This window comes from Passer domesticus, chromosome 2 (genome assembly GCF_036417665.1).
Source record: "Passer domesticus isolate bPasDom1 chromosome 2, bPasDom1.hap1, whole genome shotgun sequence".
Taxonomy (NCBI): domain Eukaryota; kingdom Metazoa; phylum Chordata; class Aves; order Passeriformes; family Passeridae; genus Passer; species Passer domesticus.
Genome location: NC_087475.1, coordinates 107,321,866 through 107,344,147, shown reverse-complemented (window position 1 = coordinate 107,344,147; position 22,282 = coordinate 107,321,866). Strand labels below are relative to the sequence as shown.

The 22,282-nt window shown below is 49.0% G+C and overlaps 1 protein-coding gene and 1 non-coding gene across 6 annotated transcripts; both read left to right on the top strand.

Annotated features, from left to right (window-relative positions):
• The first annotated feature begins 1,148 nt into the window (after nucleotides 1–1,148).
• Nucleotides 1,149–22,231, top strand: CHD4 (chromodomain helicase DNA binding protein 4). 5 transcript variants are annotated; one of them, XM_064410416.1, is made up of 40 exons: nucleotides 1,149–1,169; nucleotides 2,336–2,501; nucleotides 4,459–4,586; nucleotides 4,769–4,960; nucleotides 5,322–5,440; nucleotides 5,856–6,097; nucleotides 6,182–6,309; nucleotides 6,440–6,575; nucleotides 6,993–7,174; nucleotides 7,297–7,536; nucleotides 8,253–8,456; nucleotides 8,543–8,748; nucleotides 8,981–9,112; nucleotides 9,416–9,512; nucleotides 9,894–10,085; nucleotides 10,172–10,372; nucleotides 11,320–11,457; nucleotides 13,393–13,514; nucleotides 13,622–13,795; nucleotides 14,093–14,234; nucleotides 14,713–14,844; nucleotides 14,957–15,074; nucleotides 15,287–15,411; nucleotides 15,700–15,937; nucleotides 16,108–16,280; nucleotides 16,445–16,625; nucleotides 16,702–16,812; nucleotides 16,977–17,065; nucleotides 17,151–17,284; nucleotides 17,742–17,886; nucleotides 18,080–18,245; nucleotides 18,606–18,715; nucleotides 18,945–19,077; nucleotides 19,225–19,302; nucleotides 19,418–19,555; nucleotides 19,650–19,758; nucleotides 20,078–20,210; nucleotides 21,083–21,278; nucleotides 21,380–21,555; nucleotides 21,665–22,231. In XM_064410416.1, the coding sequence occupies exons 2-40, from the start codon at nucleotides 2,405–2,407 to the stop codon at nucleotides 21,680–21,682; spliced, it is 5,775 nt and encodes a 1,924-aa protein (XP_064266486.1). In that variant the 5' UTR covers nucleotides 1,149–1,169; nucleotides 2,336–2,404; the 3' UTR covers nucleotides 21,683–22,231. The 5 variants fall into 5 exon arrangements, with proteins under 5 accessions (XP_064266486.1, XP_064266489.1, XP_064266488.1 ...); XM_064410419.1 differs by lacking the exon at nucleotides 1,149–1,169 and adding an exon at nucleotides 1,404–1,495 and having other exon boundaries at nucleotides 16,726–16,812; nucleotides 16,980–17,065; XM_064410418.1 differs by lacking the exon at nucleotides 1,149–1,169 and adding an exon at nucleotides 1,404–1,495 and having other exon boundaries at nucleotides 16,726–16,812.
• Nucleotides 18,273–18,411, top strand: LOC135295679 (small Cajal body-specific RNA 11). The gene has a single exon (XR_010357819.1). It is a non-coding gene; the product is annotated as a small Cajal body-specific RNA 11 (non-coding RNA).
• Nucleotides 22,232–22,282: the final 51 nt, after the last annotated feature.

Below are 22,282 nucleotides of genomic sequence, written 5' to 3'. Positions count from 1 at the left end.
AGTATACTTATACCCACGGACCGTTCCCGTCAGTGTAAATCGATGATGAGTTTCCTGGTGGAGGCTGCAGCAGGGAGCAGGGCGCTGGGTGACAGGGAGGAATGGAGTACATGGACACGCCGTGTATCGCAGAATCAGTCAGGTTGGAAAAGACCTCTGAGATCATCAAGTCCAACCTTTGACCGGACACCACCATGGCGCTAAGCGCCACATCCAGCCTTTCCTTAAACAGCTCTGGGGATGGTGACTCCACCATTTCCCTGGCAGTCCATTCCAATGCCCGATCACCCTTTCCACGAAGAAACTCCTCCTGATGCCCAACCTAAGCCTCCCCTGGCACCGCTTGAGACTCCATGCCCTGGTCCCGTCTCTGGGAGAACGCGTATCTCTGGGCTGGGTAGATCTGCAGGTACCGGCAGCCAGGGAGCCTCGAGGTGCAGGGGAGGCACCGAAGTCCCTGCGGGCTGCCCGCACGCAGGCTGGCGGTGGCGGTGACCGCTCCGGGCACCACAGCCTCGGCGGGGCGTGCGGGATGGGGCACGGCAGGACGGGGCAGGGAAGCCAGCGGGGCGCTCAGCCCCGAGGTCGGGGGCGGTGGGAGGGCGGTGCCCGGGGCCGGTGGCAGCGCGCAGGAGGCCGCGCGGGGCAGGGGCCGGGCCGGTGTCCCGCGGTGCCGGGGGCCGGGCCGGTGCGGGCCCGGGCAGGGCGGGCGGGGGCGGCGGGGCCCGCGGCCGCGGCTATTATGGGATGCCGGGCTGGACGGTGGCTCCCGGCGACTATTATGGGATGCCTGCCTGGGCGCGAGGCGGGGGGGGGGGGGGGGGGAGGAGGTGTGACTATTATGGGATGTGCGCGCTCGGGGTGTGACTATTATGGGATGTTCGGGGGGGGGGGTCCCTCGCAGCGCGCCCTGCCCCCCCCCCCCCCTCCCCTCCAAGGCGCGCGCTCCCCGCGGGAGGGGGCCGTGCCTATTATGGGATGGCAGCCCCGTGCGGGAGGCGCGCGGGGGGGGGGGGGGGGCGCCCTGCCCCGGCGCGCGGGGTCCCGCGCGGGGCGGGGGGCACTATTATGGGATGTCCCCGGTGGGGGTCGGTATTATGGGATGGCGGAGCGAAGGGGTGCGAGCGCGCGCGGGGGAGCATTATGGGATGTTGTTCCTCGGGGTGAAGGTGCGGGCGGGGGGGGGCAGTATTATGGGATGTCACCGGCGGGAGGGGTGGTTATTATTATGGGATGCCGGGCCGGGCAGCGAGTGGGAAGTTCTGAGGGGAGGGCGAGTATTATGGGATGGCGGGGGGGGGGGAAGGGGGGTGTGTTCGCCGGGGAGACGGGGGCGGGGCCTGTTGCCGGGGTCCCGGGGCATATTATGGGATGTAGGCGGGAGGGGGCGGGGCCTAGCCGGGTTTTTTTCCCCTTTAAGAGGCGGTGCCGCGGCCGGAGCCATTTTCCCTTCAGCGGCGGCAGCGGCGAGAGAGGAGCCGGGGTCCGGAGCCGGGTGAGGAGCCGGGAGGGAACCGAGGGCGGGCGAGGCCATCTGCCACCTCCTGGGGCGTCCGGGCCGGCAGACGCGTCTCGCCGCCGGGCGCCCCTTCGGCTCCGGCCGCCGCTCCTGCGGGGACGCGCCGTCCCCTGCCCGGGCGGCCGCAGGACGGGTCCGGCCCCTCCTCCCCCGCCCCGCAACCGCCTCGCCGGTGCCCGCAGCCCAGGCCCGCGCCGGCCCCCGGGGAGCGGCGGCCCCTCGCCGCACGCCCGCCGGACTTCCCCGGCCCCGCCCCGCGCCCCCGCCCGGGAGACGGTGCCCCCCGCCCCCGCCCTGCGCCGCGCAGCCCCGCTCCGGGCGGGGGCGGCGGAGCGGGGCCGCCGGGCCCGCCCGGCCTTTTGTGTGCGGCCGGGCAGGGGCTGGGCCAGCGCTGCAGTGCCAGCCCGGGGCGGGCTGGGGCTGCTGGCCAGGGCACCGCGCTGACAGCCGGCCCCTGGCCCCGGGGCTCCCCTGGCAGCCCGGCTGCCTTGCTTGCCTCGCTGCCTTCTCCCGGCCCAAGGCAGAAATAACCGAGGGCACCGGGCTGCAGAGGACGGGAGAGTTTTCCTTTAGGACAGCTGTTTTGGCTTCCTCGCCAGCGACGAGTTGCTGACTCAGTTTAATATCTAGTATCTCCAAAGCGTGCTTTATCGCAACTCCGAGCTGATACTTGCTGCCAGTGGTTCTATTATCCGTAGGCTCCAAAGCCAGTAAAGTTGCTGTCTAAGCTTTCTCACAGATCCTCTTAGTAGCACTATTGCTTGGGAGAACGGAGTTCAGGTCTGCTGTAACTTTCTCGTTTTCTTTTCAATGAAGTACTGGCCAGACTGGCAAGAAGACGACAGACAACCTGTGTAAGCCCAGGCCTCCCCCAGCGCGGAGGACATGGCTTCGGGCATTGGATCTCCATCACCGTGCTCAGGGGGCAGTGATGATGATGACATGGAGATCCTGTTGAACAACGCTATCCCCCAGCATCCAGGTACGGGGAGCCTGCAGGGCATGCAAGTGCAGTGGCCATCATGTTGGTCTCAAGCTGAATATGTGAAATGCATGATGTGTTGGGGAATGTTGTTTTGTTGTTTTTTTTTTTGCTGCAAGTCACATGTATGTTTCTGATATCTGAGTCCCAGGGTTACTTTGAAGTGAGAGGCTCGAGGCTTTGTGTCAGGTGGAGCTGACTTTGTTCCAAGCCATTGCAGGTTGTCAGGGCCTGAGCTTGCAGGAGGTGTAGAGGGTGGAGGCAGAGCGCCCAATTCTGACAGGGTACCGAAATGAGTTTCAATTTTCATGAATGGGGAGGGGGAAGAGGAGGTACTATGTGAAAGGGCAGGTTGCCTGGCTTGCTTTCATCTGGGGACTAAGACCGGCTGACGTCCAAACTGCCCTGGGCTGTTGCGTGACCCACTTTCCTTCATCACCACACCCAATTATTGAGGATTCTTACTCTGTGCTGCTTGCTCACCTTTGCTTTTTTTTAGTCCTTGTATCTTGCTTTCCCCCTTGTATTTGCATCCTCATTGTCAGCCTGAGGCTTGCGTTAGAGCCCTGGGATTTCTTCTGGTTTGCTTTTTTTTTGTTGTTGCTGCTGCTGTTGATGACCTGCTCTGTGGACATGCATCGGGATTCTTCACTTCTTGTGAAAAAGGAGTGATGTATGTAGTCAATTGTAGGACAGGTGTGGGATTTCCTACTAACTCTTGCTGCAGGGCTGTCTCATATATGAGAAAGGTACCTGGAGGAGGGAAGATGGTGTTGTGGAGTTTAGGATTTTTGTTCGTTTGGCATTTTTTTCTTAAGCCTTGTCTCTGGAGTTTTCTGGCACCTCTGAGATCTTGGGCAGTATGGGACTATCAGTAATGAAAATCTATTTGCAAAAAAAAGGTAAAATTACTGCAAAATGGAGAGGTTTTGGTGATACCTTGGAAAGGGTGAGTCATTAGAGGCTCTAAATCAGAACTTGGGGGAGAAGATGCGTGATCCTTGAAGGACCTGGTGTTGCAGCACCATGGGAGCAAAGAGACATCCATTGGTTGGGAATATGGCAGGGGCCAGGTATGGGACTCCAGGCTCTGAGACCTCTGTCTGTGATGTTTCAAGCGCAGCTGCAGTAGCTCCTCTGACCTGTGGCTTCCTCCATGCTGCCCAGCTCGGGTGGTCAGGAGGCCATTTTCCCTTGGAGGGAGAAGGAGTGACTCTGGCTGTGGGCGGGGCGGCGGGGAGGGCGGGTGGCCGCGCTGCTCCCGCAGCCTGCCACAAAGAGAAGGAAGGGCTGTCTGGCTGCCTCTGCCCCCTCGGGCCAAGGGCAGCCGGGAACGGGGGCACGCAGATGGAAGTGCGCGCTGGTGCTGGGGAACTGGCTTGTGTGCTGGCCAGGCAGTCAGCTTGCTAGCTGCTGGGGCTGGGGAAGGTTCTGTCTAATCTGGATCAGAATAGAGTTGCTGAGTAACAACTTTCCTATGGAGGAGGAAAAGTAGTGCCTTACTGGCCTGTATTTTGCATGCAGCTGTAGGATGTTCTGTACTGCTGAAGAGCCTTACATGTCTTTTTTTTTTTTTCCCTGGAGAGCCATGGACTGAAACAGTATCCTCCTCAGGTTCTCAAATGAATTCACTGTTTTGCCCCTTCTGGATGTGGCCATTTGTTTTATGCTCTTTCCTCTTCTTGTCGGGTTGCAGCAAACTTCTTGTCCCCAAGTTCCGAGTGCAGTTTTGCTTGGAGAAGCAAGATTGTGGGAATAGGTGGTGTTGGGAGGGGGGATAAACCATGTTGGTGGTGCCTTAGGATACAGTTTTTGAGTATCTATTGTGAACAGTAAGAGTTGTAACCACCTCTGTAAGTACGTAGCAAGAAGCAGACAAGTTGATCCCTGTGAAGGGGGGCTATACTGTACTAGGCAGAGGGGGGTTGAATGCGACATGTTGCCTCTTCACATCCAGAACCTGAAGAAGAGCCAGAAGAAGAGCTTCTGTCAGAGGCTGACACTCCCAAAATCAAGAAGAAGAAGAAGCCCAAGAAACTGAAGGAACCCAAAGTTCCCAAGCTCAGCAAGCGTCAGAAGAAGGAGGTGAGAAAAAGGATGCCTAAGGTTACACTCTAAAATATGGATGTGTAGGGTGAGGGTGCTTATTGTTGTTGTTGGCTGATAGCAGCAATCTTTTGAATGAATCCTGTAGAGTGTGGGGAGAGAACAGTGTTTAGTGTTTATCCAGGGTGTTTTTCATGCCTGATCTCTCCCTCCCTCCCCAGCTGGGGGACAGCTCTGGTGAGGGGAATGAGTTCGTGGAGGAAGAAGAAGAGGTTCTGCGCTCTGACAGTGAGGGCAGTGATTATACCCCTGGGAAGAAGAAAAAGAAGAAATTAGGACCCAAGAAGGAAAAGAAAAACAAAGCCAAGCGCAAGGAGGAGGAGGAAGAGGAGGAAGAAGATGATGACTCAAAGGTAACAAGCTGCCCTGCTGACTGCTTGCTTCTCATTCCCATGTTGTATCTGATAGGGGGGATCACTGTGCTCTCCCTTAGTGATTGCACAGGGAGTTGGGACTGTGTAGTCTCTTCTTGCACTAGACCCTCTTGACTTCCCTTTTTTTCCACCTTGCATTCTTCCCTCTCTACTACTTTAAGCACACATGGAATTGATATTGAATCCAAATACTTTTCCCATTTCCACTGATCTGCTGTTGCTGCTGTGTCCTATGGTAGTGATAAGTGGATGCAGGGGAAAAGAGTTCCCTGGGTGATCTATGGAATGTGGAAGATGTGTGGAAGCTCTGCTCAGAATTGCCATGATTCTCTCTTCGTAGGAGCCAAAGTCATCTGCCCAGCTCCTGGAAGATTGGGGCATGGAGGATATTGATCACATCTTCACAGAGGAGGATTACCGCACACTCACCAACTACAAAGCTTTCAGCCAGTTTGTCAGGTGAGCTGCAAGCCTGCACTTGAAATGACTTGGGAACAAAAAAAAGAGATGGGACAAAAACTAGATTTCTTGATTTTGGGACCTAAGGCACACTTGTGTAGTACCTAGAGTGAAAACTGAAGCAACAGTAAAATAATTGATCCCTAGCTTTTTTGCTTTCAGTCATCAAGATGGTGCAAGTTCTTCCAGTCCCCTTTCTTCCCTACTACGCTAAATTCCATTTTCTTGCCCCTAAACATTTCCATCTTTCACATAGTGAAGGATGAGAGTGGGGAGATTCATTGGCTGTTGAGATCAGAGATTAGAAAGGAATTTAGTTTGAGATAAAGTCGCTGATGGGGGTGGCAGTGGGGAGGAATAATCTAGATTTTAGGGTGGTTCAGTAACCTTTTCTTCATTCCTTAACTGTACACAGGCCACTTATTGCAGCCAAGAACCCTAAAATAGCAGTGTCGAAGATGATGATGGTACTGGGAGCCAAATGGAGGGAGTTCAGCACCAACAACCCCTTCAAGGGAAGTTCAGGTGCATCTGTGGCAGCTGCTGCAGCTGCAGCTGTTGCAGTAGTCGAGAGTATGGTGACAAACGTGGATGCTGTCCTGCCGCAGCCCCCCGTAGATGTGCCACTCAGGAAAGCCAAGACAAAGGAGGGCAAAGGTGAGATGAAGAGTCTGGCAGGAGGATAAAACGTGAGTGCTGTCAAGGCCGTAGCCCTTCTGACTCTGCCTCCTGTGTTCCCAGGACCCAATGCCCGGCGGAAGCCAAAGGCCAGTCCTCGCATTCCTGATATCAAGAAACCTAAAACAAAGAAGGTGGCACCACTGAAAATCAAACTGGGAGGATTTGGTTCCAAGCGTAAAAGATCATCAGTAAGTGATGCTCCTTTCTTGACCTTGTGAGGAGGAGGTCGTGATGTGATAGTAATCCTGGGGGTGTGTCTGATTGCTGCTGCCCAGCATGTGTGTCTGAGTAACAAAGCTTTTCTTGTACCCACCTCAGAGTGAAGATGATGATCTGGATGTGGAGTCAGACTTTGATGATGCCAGCATCAACAGCTACTCTGTGTCAGATGGATCTACAAGCCGTAGTAGCCGCAGTCGCAAAAAACTCAAGGCTGGGAAGAAGAAAAAGAAAGGTAAAGATACTTGTCAACAATTAGAGACAGGCACAGCTAAGTGTGTAGAAAGATTAGAGGGTAGTCTGTGTGGAGTGTGGTGTTTAATAGCATACTTGAGGGAGAATTGATTGTGAAGGAAGAACCTGATATTATTTTGAATAAGGAAAAGGTTTTCAGGAGTTCTTTGTTAGGGAAATGGATGCAGTACTGGCCTTAACTGTGCTTTTTATTTCTTGGGTGGAAGGGGGCACAAAGGGACTTGTTTTGCTCCTGTTTCCAGGTCTTCCTTCTTGCCCTGTTTACTTATATGGATTAAGAGTTTTGTATTCTGGATCTCTAGCTGGCTATGTAGGCTTTTGGGAGAATACCCTCCCTGGCTGTAGGAAACCTGTACCTGTGGCTTGTACTGCAGTAACTCCTCATCACCCTCTGCAGGTGAGGAGGACTCCACAGTGGCTGTGGATGGCTATGAGACTGATCACCAGGACTACTGTGAGGTGTGCCAGCAGGGAGGAGAAATTATATTGTGTGATACCTGCCCTCGTGCCTACCACATGGTTTGCCTGGACCCAGACATGGAGAAAGCTCCAGAGGGCAAATGGAGCTGCCCACACTGTGTGAGTATTGGATTCCCCACAAGGTGCAAGAGATCATGTATGAGGGGGATGTCAAGTGGCTTGGGGTTGTTTCTGTAGTAATGAAATAATTACTTTGTTTTTCTGATTTCCCTCTCCCATAGGAAAAAGAGGGCATTCAGTGGGAAGCAAAGGAGGATAACTCTGAAGGTGAGGAAATCCTGGAGGATGTAGTGGGGGATGCTGAGGAAGAGGATGACCACCATATGGAGTTCTGTAGAGTCTGCAAGGATGGAGGAGAGCTGCTGTGCTGTGATGCCTGTCCTTCGTCCTATCACATCCACTGTCTGAATCCCCCACTGCCTGAGATTCCCAATGGAGAATGGCTGTGTCCTCGCTGCACTGTGAGTTTCTGCTAGTACCATTGTCCTGTTGCTACAAGAGGTGATTGATCTAATCCCTTTGGATCATCATATTTCTATGGAAATACATGGTCCTTTGAAGACTGTCTCACTTTTGTCATGAAGCTTAAAGGCCTGACTTTTTGTAGCTGTATTGTGCCTTGATTGCTTTCTCCAGACAGTGGGGAGAGCCAGACTACAGCCTTTGAGTCTCAAGAGATTTGCCCACATGCAGAGCAGTTGGGCAGTTTTTGGTCCAGCGTGCCATGGATCACTTTTTTGGGCTCCTGTATGTGTGCAGAGGCAGGAGAACAAGTGAAAGTAAATTCAGTGCTTGAAGTAATTTAAACTGATGCTGAGACAAGCTGGTTTTGCACTGTTGTAAGCTTTGTAATGCTAAGACCTTTCTTAGTAGATGATTAGGAGAAATACCATGCTTTCCAGAAAGTTGTTGAAATAGTATAAATGATGTTCATTGGTTTCATAAAGTGATGAACAAAAAGAAGCTGCTGAAGTCGGGCCCTTAGTTCTACAGCAGAATATTTTTGCACAGACTTCCAATGAAGTTGTAGTTGAACAGACTACTGGGCTTTTCAAGCCTAGCAAATTCTATCTGTGTAGTGAAACCATAAAGGTAACTCTTGTTTCAGCTTCCATGTTAGAGTACATACATGATGTATGTATGCACAAGATGTATCGTGCTGTGTTTAACTTCCTAGTGCCCAGCTTTGAAAGGAAAGGTGCAGAAGATCTTGATCTGGAAATGGGGTCAGCCCCCAGTTGGCCCTGCACCACCCCGCCCACCTGATGCAGACCCTAATGCTCCACCACCGAAGCCTCTGGAGGGTCGGCCTGAAAGGCAGTTCTTTGTCAAATGGCAGGGCATGTCCTACTGGCACTGCTCCTGGGTGTCGGAGTTGCAGGTGAGTGGAGGAACCTAACCATGGCATGAGGGTGGTTGGACAGCTGAGGCTAAAACACCTACTGACTGCTCGTGTCCTGACTGCAGCTGGAGTTGCACTGCCAGGTGATGTTTCGTAACTACCAACGCAAAAATGACATGGATGAGCCGCCCTCGGGAGACTTTGGAGGGGAAGAAGAGAAAAGCCGAAAGAGGAAAAACAAGGACCCCAAATACGCTGAGATGGAAGAGCGTTTCTATCGATACGGGATCAAGCCAGAGTGGATGATGATCCACAGGATCCTTAATCATAGGTAGGGGGAGTAACAAAGAGGATTTTCAACAAAGACCTTAAGCAGGACTAAGGGAGAGGGGATGAGCTAAACTGCAGTATGACTGGGAGAAACAGTGCGAGTTCTTTGTTGGTATGATAGACATTGTTGTTCTGTTTCTGCTGCTTCACTAAGAGTTCTTCCCTTCTGTTTGAATGGATTGGGGGAATACTGCTATCTCACTGTGCTTGAGACTTACTGGTTTCTTCTGCAGTGTGGATAAGAAGGGGAATGTCCACTATTTGATTAAATGGAGAGACCTACCCTATGACCAGGCATCCTGGGAAAGCGAAGATGTGGATATTCAAGATTATGACCTCTACAAGCAAGCCTACTGGAATCACAGGTAGGAAAAGTATCTAGAGGTTGTTTTCCTTTCCCTTCCCTCAAAAGAAAGTACTTCAGTCAGCCTCCAGCACTGGCTGGATTAATAGATGGAAATGGGCAAGAAGGATCTTGTTGTTGCTGACTCCTTATGCCTTTGGGCAGGGACCTTGTGCCTCTCTACCAGTTCATGAAGGTTCCAGCCCTGTTCTCTTGAGCCTGTTTGAGTTGGGTGATTGCCCTCCTGTTCTCTGCAATAATTTTTGCTCTATCTGTTAATAAAAAGCCATTAAACTCATATGTACTTGGGACTGTGTCTGCACAGGGAGCTGATGCGAGGTGAAGAGGGCAGGCCTGGTAAGAAGTTAAAGAAAGTGAAGATGCGGAAACTGGAGAGACCCCCTGAGACTCCCACAGTAGATGTGAGTTACTGTTTTTTGCTTTGGAGCCATCTGATAGAGCTGCTTATTTTGGGATGCCTGCAAGTAAATAGGAAATCAAAGAGTGAGCAGCATATGGTTTGGAGCTCCCTCACAGCCCAAAGAATAAATGGCATTAGAGAGCCTTCAGACAAAGGTCCACCGTGTCCATTGGGTCAGACTCCCTAGGTGAAAGGGTTTTACAAAAAGAAATGGCTTCTTGTTGGATGCCTTTGGCCATTTGGAAATTGGCTTTGATGCTAGACTGGTTGTCATCTCTGAAGCCTCATTTGTACTGGTGAATATAAGGGTGGCTAAGAAAGGACTCTTGTTAGTTATCTAAATGAGTGAAAGGATTCCAACTCTTCCTTCTTTCCACTATAGCCAACAGTGAAATATGACCGGCAACCGGAGTACCTCGATGTGACAGGGGGAACTTTGCATCCCTACCAACTGGAAGGGCTGAATTGGCTGCGCTTCTCCTGGGCCCAGGGCACAGATACAATCTTGGCTGATGAAATGGGTCTGGGAAAGACTGTGCAGACAGCAGTGTTCCTGTATTCCTTATACAAAGAGGTGAGAGCTGGGAGGTCACTGCCCAGGGAGAGTCTGCCTGTATTGGTGATTGCAGCCATCTCATGCTCTTACTGCCTCTTTTGCAGGGGCACTCAAAGGGTCCCTTCTTGGTGAGTGCACCACTGTCCACAATCATCAACTGGGAACGAGAATTTGAGATGTGGGCCCCAGATATGTATGTAGTGACCTACGTCGGGGACAAAGACAGCCGGGCCATCATCCGTGAGAATGAGTTCACTTTTGAGGATAATGCCATACGTGGAGGCAAAAAAGCGTCCAGAATGAAGGTACAGAGCTCTGCTTTAACACAAGCCTGAACTGACATGCATTCAACTGACTTTCAGCAGCTGAGATCCAGACACTCTGCTGTCCCTGAGCACTGACGATGCTTGTTGTTTCCAAGGGGCAATAACTGCAAATTGATGACAAGTGGACATTTAGACTCTTGCTATAGACTGTTTAAACACTCCTGCTAGTCTGAACTGATGTAGTACTGGAGAAAGATAGTTGACTAAAGTAATACTGGCCCTAGGCAAGTCCCTCTGTCTTCCCTTACTTAAGTTGTGCATCTTTTCTACAGATAAAAGTTGATGTCAGAATTGCCACTGTGTGTGAAAGACAGATATACAAAAAAAGTATGAACCTTTCCATCCTGAGGAATTGGCTGACAGGCCATACCCAGACGTGAGAAATTGAATTTTGTGCCCAGACAGGAAGGAAGACCCTGACCTAGGTGGCAACTTCTTGTAGAACTGAAGTCTGCCTAGTAAAACCAAGATGGAAGCTAAAGCATTTTCAGTGGCAGAGGCAGATAGACTAATTTCCTTCCTTTGAAATAGAACAGCCTTAAGTACTAATAGTAATTTAAAATTCCATGGTAAACTAATTATTTTTTGAAGTCTTAGCTTTCTGATGAGCCACTCTTCTCCAAATCTCAAAATCTCAATTCTCTAACATGCCTCTACTCACTACTTACTTGTTGAACATCTTTGTTAGAGTATTTGGCATCTGTCCAAAAATAGCAGGTACTGAGGGGGTTGAGGAGACTTAAATGTGTTGAGAGCAATAGGGAATTAAAAGGCTAAAATGGTTTGGGCAGCATTTTGAGTCTTGTGACAGGAGACTGTGGGTATGAAAGTTTTTGATGTGCTGTTGACCACAGCTCATCAGGATGACTTTATGGAGGAACACTACATCCTCTATCCCATTACATGTTCATCCTTTTCCTTTGCAGAAGGAGGCTGCTGTCAAGTTCCACGTGCTCCTCACCTCCTATGAACTGATCACAATTGATATGGCCATACTAGGCTCTATTGACTGGGCCTGTCTCATTGTGGATGAAGCTCACAGACTGAAGAACAACCAGTCTAAGGTACAGAGAAGCATATAGGTGGTTCATGGGCATGGCATATGTTGCAGGGGAGAGAGGCAGCTCTTAGTCATTTGTTCAGTAGTAAATTTGATGTGTTAATAAAAAGAAAAATCAACAGCCTGCATTTGGAGATCAGTCATCATTGGTAACAGCTTTACTTATACAGATCACTGATTAAAACAGCTTTCTTCCAGGTGAATGGGCAGTTGGTCTAGACTGAAAAACAGAAAAACCTGGATGTGGCTGTTGCTTTTAAATTAAAATTATTTCTCTGAAAGCATCACATACCTGCACCACCTCCATTCTGTAAAGGTTTACCATGCTGAGCATAAAACATGCTCCATGAGCAGAATTACCCTGCTTCCAGAGTGGGCTTGATCTGTGTTTATCTGGCTTTGTGGCAGAACTAATTAGGAGTTAAAGAAACTGAAGGTGGGCAGAGGTGTTTAAAAATGCCTAGGTAGGTGCTGAAAGCCATATTGCTGCTTTAATATGAGGCTGCACCTTAACTAAGCTTGTTTGAATTGAGTAGACTTGGCTGTACTTTGTTAATCCAGCCCCTCCCTAGGCCTTGTGCCTTAATTCTGGTATTGATTTGTCTGTCTTCAGCTGGATTCTAGTGCTCAGTATGCCAAAAACAATTGTTATTGGAAAGCCAGTTTTAGAGGTTCTTGGAGACTGTAAGAGAAAATTGCTGCTTGATTTCTTTTTTTGTTTGTTTTGTTTAAATGGCTTTAGTGTTTTGGATCTTGGCATGAGGTATCTTCCTGAGACATCACAGCTGTGTGTGCAGTTCAGTTTCTAGATCTTATTTTATTGTAGGCACTAAGATTGCATGCCATTCTATGCTTAGCATTGAAACCATTGGAAGTAGGAATGAATGCTTACTATTAATATTCATTAATTGAAAGAGGATGTAAAGGCTCAAGGTCACACTATGACACTGTGCAGAACCACGAAATCTTCTTCTACAGCAGTTTCCTGTCCTATAAGAACAGCTTATAGGTGTTTGGCTGCAAGATAGGTCAGATGCTTCTTGACAAATTTGGGTCATCTCATAAAGTTTTGCAGATATAATTAGTAACTTCCACATTTGATTCCAAAATAAAAATATTTTAACTATAACTACATAGATAAATCCCTGTGGAGGCCACTAGAAGTACTGTTCTGGTGCAGTAACCAAAACACAAGTGATTTGGTTTTTGTTTGCCATCTAGTACATTTGCTTTCATTAAGTTTGACCTTGTGTCATGCTAAAGTGTAAGATAAGCAAAGAAGTGGCCAAACTGATAAATAAATTACTGCTTTACTGTCAATTTGTGCAGGTGAGCATGGTACACTTGTGCTTCTCAGTGCAGTACATTAACTGCTCACTACATCTGTCTGGAATGACTTCATTTTTATGAAAACCAGTGCAAATTACCTTCAAGACACATTGGCAAACCCTTAGCTCTTTTTCTCCCCTGCTTGTTCCAGGCTCTGGAACACAGCCAGGAGTGATATGAATAGGAAGAGTGACTTAGTTATTTCTAGAATTCTCAAGGCAGAGTAGTTGTAGGAATGTGGAACACTAATTTAGCAAGAAAAAATACATAGTACAGCAGTCTAGAAATGATTTGTGGTCTGAAAGACATTGTAACTTGGAAGAGCAAAGGAAACCTACTCGCACCTGATGGCTCAGAGGATTTGCTGCAGTCATGGTTTAGCTATGCAGAACAATGATCCAAATAAGATCAGTCTAGTAACCCTGACTGGAATGTGAACTACTTGGAACTCTTGTCCAAACAGCTGATGTGATCTAAATTGAACCTTAGATTGGTGTCAACTTTCTAGATTTTTTTTTTTTGTAAGCCTATGACTTAATAAGCCTTTGATGTATTTGTGTGTGTGTTTTGGTTTATTTTCCCACTTTGTTCCCTGCTCTCTCCTTTCCAGTTCTTCCGTGTGCTGAATGGTTACTCCCTCCAGCACAAGCTGCTGCTTACGGGAACTCCCCTGCAGAACAACCTGGAAGAACTGTTCCACCTGCTGAACTTCCTGACGCCCGAGAGATTCCAGTATGTCTTGCAGTGCCAGTCAGCCTGCCTGTCTTGTTCCTTTCCCCTCGCTTGCCCTTTTGCTCTTTTTCCTTTGTGCCGTTTGCTGAGTGTCTGTTTCCCCACAGTAACTTGGAGGGCTTCCTAGAAGAGTTTGCAGATATTGCCAAGGAGGATCAGATCAAGAAGCTGCACGACATGCTGGGCCCGCATATGCTGAGGCGTCTCAAGGCTGATGTTTTCAAGAATATGCCATCTAAGACTGAGCTCATTGTCAGAGTGGAGCTGAGTCCCATGCAGAAGTGAGTGTGGGGCTGAGGAGAGCACCTGCTGTTGAGCTACTGTTTCTCTGCTCTGCAGTTTCAAAGAGGATGCTGCAACAGCCTTACCCTTACTCTACAGGGTTTTCTGCATAGTGGGCTGCCACTAGAGCAGAGAAAGGACTGTGTGCTCTGGTGTAGGGATAAAGAGATAGTGAGTGCCACTGGCAGAGCCTAGGTAGTAATGCCAGAAGCTGTAAAGAGTTTAGCAAGGGAAGAGTAGGTTAGTCATTCTCATGACAACTGTCTGAGTTGTTTTATTTTCTTTTTTGTTTTCAGGAAATATTATAAATACATTTTGACAAGAAACTTTGAGGCACTGAATGCACGAGGTGGTGGTAACCAAGTCTCATTGCTCAATGTTGTTATGGATCTGAAGAAGTGCTGTAACCACCCCTACCTCTTCCCTGTGGCTGCTATGGTATGTCCACTCACCTATTCTGTATAAGCAAATTCCTTGCTGGCTGTTATCAGGAAGCCAGTTAGCTCCCTAGGTGAGGCATGGAGGGGTTCCCCTTTCTCTCCCTTGTGGTTTTTTTCATCCTGTCAGTCTTTTCTCTGTGTTTTTTTTCATCCTGTCTTTATTTAGACCCAGCATGCTGGAAGGCCATTTCTTTTCCAGCACATTTATGTGATAGGTAGGAGCTGTCTTTTGATTCATGTGAGGTGGTGAAGAGTGTAAGAGTAGGGTCTAAGAAAAGAGGGAGGGTACATAGGAGTCAAATTGCAAGAGAACAGGGACAGGGTAGCACTGATGTTCATACAGGCAGTGCTATACCTTGTGGTTGTGCCAAGGTCAGAGGAGCCAACATCAGCTGGGGACTAAGGCCAGGTTACATCCCTTCAAGGTGTTTTTGTCCCTTGCACCTTATTCCCTCTTTCCCTTTTTTTTTTTTTAGGAAGCTCCAAAAATGCCAAATGGCATGTATGATGGTAGTGCACTTATTCGAGCCTCTGGAAAGCTGTTGCTGCTCCAGAAGATGTTAAAGAACCTGAAGGAAGGAGGTCACAGAGTGCTCATATTCTCTCAGGTATATGGAGAAAAACCCTTAAGCCTGGAATACTTTTTCTGAGAAAGAAGTCTGTTGATCTGGTATCCACATGTCCCTCACTCTTCTGTGGTGGTGTTTTTCTTATATGCAGATGACTAAAATGTTGGACCTTCTAGAAGATTTTTTGGAACACGAAGGATACAAATATGAGCGGATTGATGGAGGAATCACAGGGAACATGCGTCAGGAGGCTATTGATCGCTTCAATGGTAGGTAGTAGCCTACTTTTTCTGTAAAATGAAAGCTTGCCTTGTGTGTGCTTAATACTCATCATGGGGTTGTTGTGCCCCAAGTCTTCTATTGCTTTCCTGGAATCTTAAATTAGCAATTCCCTGTCAGGTGATGTGGGTCAATTGCAAATCCTTCTTTCAATACTACACACTCTTGATTACTTTTGTTCTTTTTTTTTTTTTAATCTAAGCTCCTGGAGCTCAGCAGTTCTGCTTTCTGCTTTCAACTCGAGCTGGGGGTCTTGGTATTAACTTGGCCACAGCAGATACTGTGATTATCTATGATTCAGACTGGAACCCCCACAATGATATCCAGGTGAGTCTGAATGGGATCACTCATTATGGAGTAATCCTGAGGAAGGGGAGACATTAAATAATCAGAGTGAATGAGTGTGAGACTTCCCCTCTAGAAATATGCAAAATTAGAACAGTGAGGATGGGTAAAGATGGGAAGTGAAATAGTGGAGGAATCTTCTAGAGCACAGCCTTCACTAATGCCAAGAGCGAATGTGAAGGCAGGTGGGAGGTGTGTGGAGGTAGGAGGGCTATATCAGACGTGCTGCGTGTGCAGCTCTAGATTGTTCTGAGCACATCTCTTTTGTAGGCCTTCAGCCGTGCACACAGAATTGGGCAGAACAAGAAGGTGATGATATACCGCTTTGTGACAAGGGCCTCAGTGGAGGAGCGTATCACTCAGGTGGCCAAGAAGAAGATGATGCTGACTCACCTCGTAGTGAGACCAGGGTTGGGCTCCAAGACAGGCTCCATGTCCAAACAGGAACTTGATGACATTCTCAAATTTGGCACTGAAGAGCTCTTCAAGGATGAAGCTACTGAGGGGGGTGAGTGCCTGGGAGTAGAACTGAAGGGTGTGGGGAGATCTGGCTCCTTAATTAGTGAGAGACTGTAGACACAGTGCTGATTATAGCTCTGCAGAGAGGGTCTAGGGTGGCATTCCCTTTCATGGTCCACTGAGATCCATACAGCAACAGTGCCTGTACTCTTCCTTCAGGGGATAACAAGGAAGGTGAGGACAGTAGTGTCATCCACTACGATGACAAAGCAATTGAGCGTCTCTTGGATCGGAACCAGGATGAAACAGAAGATACAGAACTTCAGGGCATGAATGAATATCTCAGCTCCTTCAAGGTGGCCCAGTATGTGGTTCGTGAGGAGGAGATGGGGGTGAGTATGAGATGGATGTGAGCTAATACATTCTCCTGAGTGATTGAGGATCAATTAAGTTAATTGGGCTCTGAAGCTTTTAAGGCTAAGCAGGCAGGCATATATCTGCTATGACAGGCTGGGACTTGGAGCATAGGGCCCTAAGTTTGTTGCCTCTCTGGCAGGAGGAAGAGGAGGTTGAACGGGAAATTATTAAGCAGGAGGAATCAGTAGATCCTGATTACTGGGAGAAACTGCTCCGTCACCATTATGAGCAACAACAGGAGGATCTGGCCAGGAACCTGGGCAAGGGCAAACGTATTCGCAAGCAAGTTAACTACAACGATGGCTCACAGGAGGATAGAGGTACAAATCCACAGGACCCTGAGGGGAAAACGGGTGTAAGTATATGTTGCTGGGAAGTAACGGAGTAGCGTCTCAGGCTCACGTGCTGTTTTTCTTTCAGACTGGCAGGATGACCAGTCAGATAATCAGTCAGACTATTCAGTTGCTTCTGAAGAAGGGGACGAGGACTTTGATGAGAGATCTGAAGGTAAGTTCTACTGGAGTCAGAGTTCCTGGGTTGCTTGGAGTGTGGAAACAACTGGGACTTGATTTGGGCGATTTATACAATTTGTGGTGCTCTTCTGCTGGGGAATTTTCACACAATAACGTGCTGTGCATTGTCTCTTTACTTAGCTGCATTTCTCTCTTCAGCAGCTCGCCGGCCTAGCCGCAAGGGCCTGAGAAATGATAAGGATAAGCCTCTGCCTCCCTTACTGGCCCGTGTGGGAGGGAACATCGAGGTAAGTTGTACCAGGGAAGGCAGTTGCATCCCAGCTGCTCCTGTATTCCTCTTGCCATATCCCTCTGTCTGCTCCTTCATTCCAGGTGTTGGGTTTCAACGCTCGCCAGCGGAAGGCCTTCCTCAATGCTATCATGCGCTATGGAATGCCACCTCAGGATGCCTTCACCACTCAGTGGCTTGTTCGGGACCTCCGTGGCAAGTCAGAGAAAGAGTTCAAGTGAGTTTGCAGTAGGCAGGAATGGGAGACTGACAGCAGCTAGACCTGTTCGGAAAAAATGAGAATTGGGCCTTTTCTTGGAGACTACATTTCCTTCATGTATTGCTTGATTCTTTATGGGAGAATGAAGTATAAACTGGGATTGTTGTGAACTCTCTTACTTGGATCTGACTCTTCAGTCACCAAAAGTAAATGCTTTTATAGGAGTAGCATGTAATGAATACTCTCCCAGTTTTTCTTGAGTTTATAATTGCTTCTGGCTCAGGACTCTTGAGTTAGCTGTGTGTCCTCTATTTATGTAGTGATTCTGTTAGGAAATTCTCCCTTGAAGGAGAGCTTCTTACTATGAGTTAAGAGTCTCGGGGTAATTTCCCTTATGTGCTGGAAGGGGTCTGACAAGGCATGTCTCCAGATAATGCAATTTATGGATGGATTGCTTGTCTCTCCATCACTGCAGGGCCTATGTCTCGCTGTTCATGCGCCATTTATGTGAACCTGGAGCTGATGGTGCAGAGACCTTTGCAGATGGGGTCCCACGGGAAGGTCTTTCTCGACAGCACGTCCTCACTCGCATTGGGGTCATGTCACTTATACGCAAAAAGGTGGGTGCCTGGCAGAGCAATGTGGCCTTTGCTGGCCGTACATACAGCTGTAGTCACCGGGGTCTTGAGTTGGAGAGCTAGCTCTTCTTTCACACCTACCTTTCTTGTGTGCTCAGTGGTCTGCCTCTGCAGGTGTAAGGATGGGTTTTGTATGACTCCTCCAGTGATACGTCTTTCTCTCCCTCTTGTGCAGGTGCAGGAATTTGAGCATGTGAACGGCCGCTGGAGTATGCCAGAACTGGCAGAGATAGAGGAGAACAAGAAACTTTCACAGCCCAGCTCACCATCTCCCAAAACTCCAACTCCTTCAACACCAGGGGATACGCAGCCGAACACACCAGCCCCTGTTCCTCCACCTGGTGAGGGCTCCCCTCTTGTGCAGCCCTGCGTCCTGACCTCAGCCTGGCTGTTCCCCTCACCGGAACTGTGGTGGTGGGGCCTGGGGGTGGACGCAGATCAACTTACTCTCATGTTAGGAGGGCTGCCAGAGACATGTGCAAGCCCTTAAAGGCAAGAGAGGACACTGGCTTTCCTGGGATGAGCTGACAGCAGTGAGAAGCCCAGCATATTTGTAGTGGGCAGGAAAAGAGGGGTCATGTTAGTTCCATCTTGATGGGCCTGATCTCTGGGAGCAAAGAAGTGGTCTTGGTAGTAGGGAAGACCTTACTGATTTGCTTCTCTTTTGTCTGCTGTGCTGCTCTGGCATGGGGAATACACAGAAGATGGAGTAAAAGTAGAAGAAGGAGCTAGTGCTAAGGAGCAAGGAGAGCCTTCTGAACCCGAGAAGGAGCTCAGTGCCTCTGCTGCTGAAACAGAGGCCCCTATGGAGGTGAGTTTTGGCTTTTTTGCCTTGTAATTGTGAATTTCTCTACTTCTGCCTCCTCTTCATTTTAACTGAGGCCAGAGATGAGTTTTTAGAGTGATAGTTGAAGAGAATTCTCTGGTCCTCAGAATTGGCCTCGCAGTTTTGTTGTGTCTTTGCTTTTCAAATGACTGTGACTGTATTCTATTGTCATGCACTGCTATACTTTTGTCTCACTGTTTGCTGTCCTCTGCAGTGTGCTCAGCCTGTGGAGACACCACCCCAGGAAGCAAAATCCCCAGTGAACTCCACAGAAGCAGATGAAAAAAAAGTAGAGGAAACAGAAGTGAAGGAAAGAGCAGATGAACCAATGGAAGTAGAAAGCAAAGGTACAAAGCACTTAATCCTAAAGAAATAGGCTTGAATGTAGAAAATCAGTGGGAAGTTACAGTATAGTATTGGGTTTTACTGGTTGAAGAACAAAACTGTGGACTTGCTATGTTCTGTGCATCTCATGTTCCCCTTCTTTCCTGCAGCTGATGTGGAGAAAGTGGAAGACAGAGCAGCTACTGAAAATCCTCCTGACCCTCCTATAATCACTCTGGATGAGAAAGGTGAGGCATTATGACTCCCTTCTCTTCCTTAACCCTTCTCCTGCAAGGATTCATTGAGGGTCCAACTTGTTGCACTATCTGCCATGTTTGTAGCAATAATTTCCTGTGTGTACAGATGAGAAAAAGGATGATGATAAGAGAGATGTGGTGATGCTGCAGAACGGAGAGATGCTGAAAGAGTCAGTAGATGAAAGGCACAAGAAGGCAGTAAAGCAGCGCTTCATGTTCAACATAGCAGATGGTGGTTTCACTGGTACGTGATCTTTGTCTGCTTGAACTTGTTTATAAGCTCCTGCTTAGCTTTGTGAAATAACTTCCAACTGTTCTGGTGTCCCTTGCCTTTGCAGAGCTACACTCCCTCTGGCAGAATGAAGAGCGGGCTGCCACTGTCACCAAGAAGACCTACGAGATCTGGCATCGGCGTCACGACTACTGGCTCCTAGCTGGGATTATCAAGTATCCTTGCCATGACACACACATTCTCCCACCTTGTACATAATTTGTCACGGTGAAAGTGACTGTTCTGGATCTGACTGGTGTAGGTTAAGTGAGAGAGTGCTTAATCTTCACAAGAGTGAAAGTGATGGTGGGATGGGGGAGCTTCCTGCAGCATAGTTAAGACTTAGCAGGACATAGTTCTCATTCCCCTTCCTTGGCTCCTGTTTGTCCCCTCTCTGTACCCCCTTTTCCCACTCCCCCTGGACAACAGTATTGCCTGGGCTGTGTATTCCCTTGTTTTCACTGCCTTTGTTTGCCTGAGCTCATCCCATCTCAGTCATGGCTATGCCCGTTGGCAGGATATTCAGAATGATCCACGTTACGCCATCCTCAATGAACCCTTCAAGGGTGAGATGAACAGGGGTAACTTCCTGGAAATAAAGAATAAGTTTTTGGCAAGGAGATTTAAGGTAAGGATTTCTCTTTAGTGTGATAACTGCCTGGATCTCTAAGAACAGGTTCTTGCAGTTCTGAGTTTCCACCAAGAAAGTGAAAGATGTATGCAATGCCTTTTGTTTTAGGGGTAATAAAAAAGTAGTGTCGTGCTGTTGCTCCACAATAGGAGCTCCCTTTTTTCTGGAAGTGGTATTGGGGAGCTTGGTTCAGTGCTCTCTATCCAAATGTTTACTGAATAACTGGTAAGCAAGAGGCTTAAGGTTCAAGCGGCTGTTACAGTCACAGCTTCTGCTCGGTTTGCTACAACTCCCTCCGTGTGCCTGAACAGAACTCTGGTTGCTTAAAGGGCTGCCTCAGTCTCTCCTTCATCCTCTTTAGGAGTGAGCCTAGCTTAGTTGTGGGAGTGATTTATGATCAGGTAAAAGCCATGTAGGTCTCAGTCTTGGGGCAAAACATTGATTGACTATAGACTGAATGATAAGTTCTGCACTGACGGGATTCTAGCTGATTTCTCCAAATCCTTAAAAGATTTTTGACTCTTTCTATAAATAGGATGGAATACATTTCACTTGGGTTCAAAGAGTAATCTCTGTCCAATTTGCCTCATAAAGAATGTGTAAAAAGAATCAGAGGAGGAATGAAGTACTAGAGGAGTTGTAGCAGTCTATTAAACCCAATGTACCCTGGTTTCCTTCTGTACCTGACTTTGCTTCATGAAGCCCATGTTGTTTTGGGCTACTCGGTAAAACCAGCTGGTGAAAGGAGATTCAGCTACAAAATCTCACCTTATGAGATGGTGGGGAATTGGATCAGGGGAGACTGGGGGTACAGACAAGGCTCCCTCTCAGGCAGCTGCTGAAAGACTCATTCCTGCCCCACCTTGCAGCTCCTGGAGCAAGCGCTGGTGATCGAGGAGCAGTTGCGGCGAGCTGCCTACCTGAACATGTCCGAAGACCCATCCCACCCATCCATGGCTCTGAACACACGTTTTGCAGAGGTGGAATGCCTGGCTGAGAGCCACCAGCACCTATCCAAGGAATCGATGGCTGGGAATAAACCAGCCAATGCTGTGCTGCACAAAGGTAATGCGGTGTGTTAAACGGGGGTGGGATACGTGTTCAGCAGTGCCGTCCCCTCTGGGGTGTCCCTTTCCCGTCCGAACAGATGTCCCTTTCTCTTGTAGTTCTGAAGCAGCTGGAGGAGCTTTTGAGTGACATGAAGGCAGATGTGACCCGTCTGCCCGCCACCATTGCCCGCATCCCCCCCGTGGCAGTGCGCCTGCAGATGTCGGAGCGCAACATCCTCAGCCGCCTGGCCAACCGCAGCAGCGAGCCCCCGCCGCCGCCCCCTCCCCAGCAAGTACGTACCCGCTCTGGTCAGTGAGGGAGCTCTGGGGAGGGGCCTCCCTGGGCCAGCCTGGCCTCGGGACCAGCCCGCGAGGCTCAGGTCCTGCTCTCTCGCCCTGCAGGTGGCCCAGCAGCAGTGAATTCCTGGCCCAGTGCTGTTGACCTTTCGGCCAAGCTGAAGTGACTCCCCTAGCCCACCCCTTCACACTCTACCCCTCTGCCTGACATTCCTGACTGGGTGCTGTTTCCCTCCATGGAAGCTGCTGCTCAGGTCTCTGGAAGGAGAAGAAACTCCTTCCTCTGCAGCCAGCCCGTTGGAGCAAGGAGTGTGTTTAGGAGAGAGGGGGATGGATGTATGATGGACTCTGTACATAGTGACTGGAGGCCCCAGCGCCATGTCTGTTACATGGAGAACCTGGCTGCATTGCTCGTTGCCTCCGCCTGGAATTCCAGTTTTCGTTCTTAAGTTTATTTTGAGTTTGTTTACTGAGACAAGTGCACAGGCAAGACCAAGCAAAAGCCAGGACAGAGACAAAGCTACCTCCATCAAAATCCTTTTTAATACAAAAACTGACCGGACTTGTCAACTAATAAGCAGCTTGAAGACAAAAGCAAACAACAATGAAAAACCAACAAAAAACAGAGCAAAACGTTGATAAAACTGAAAAATAAAGTTTCCTTGTATTTTATTTTGTTGTCTCTAGTATCATGAGTGTACTGGGGTAAGTATGTGGTCTCAG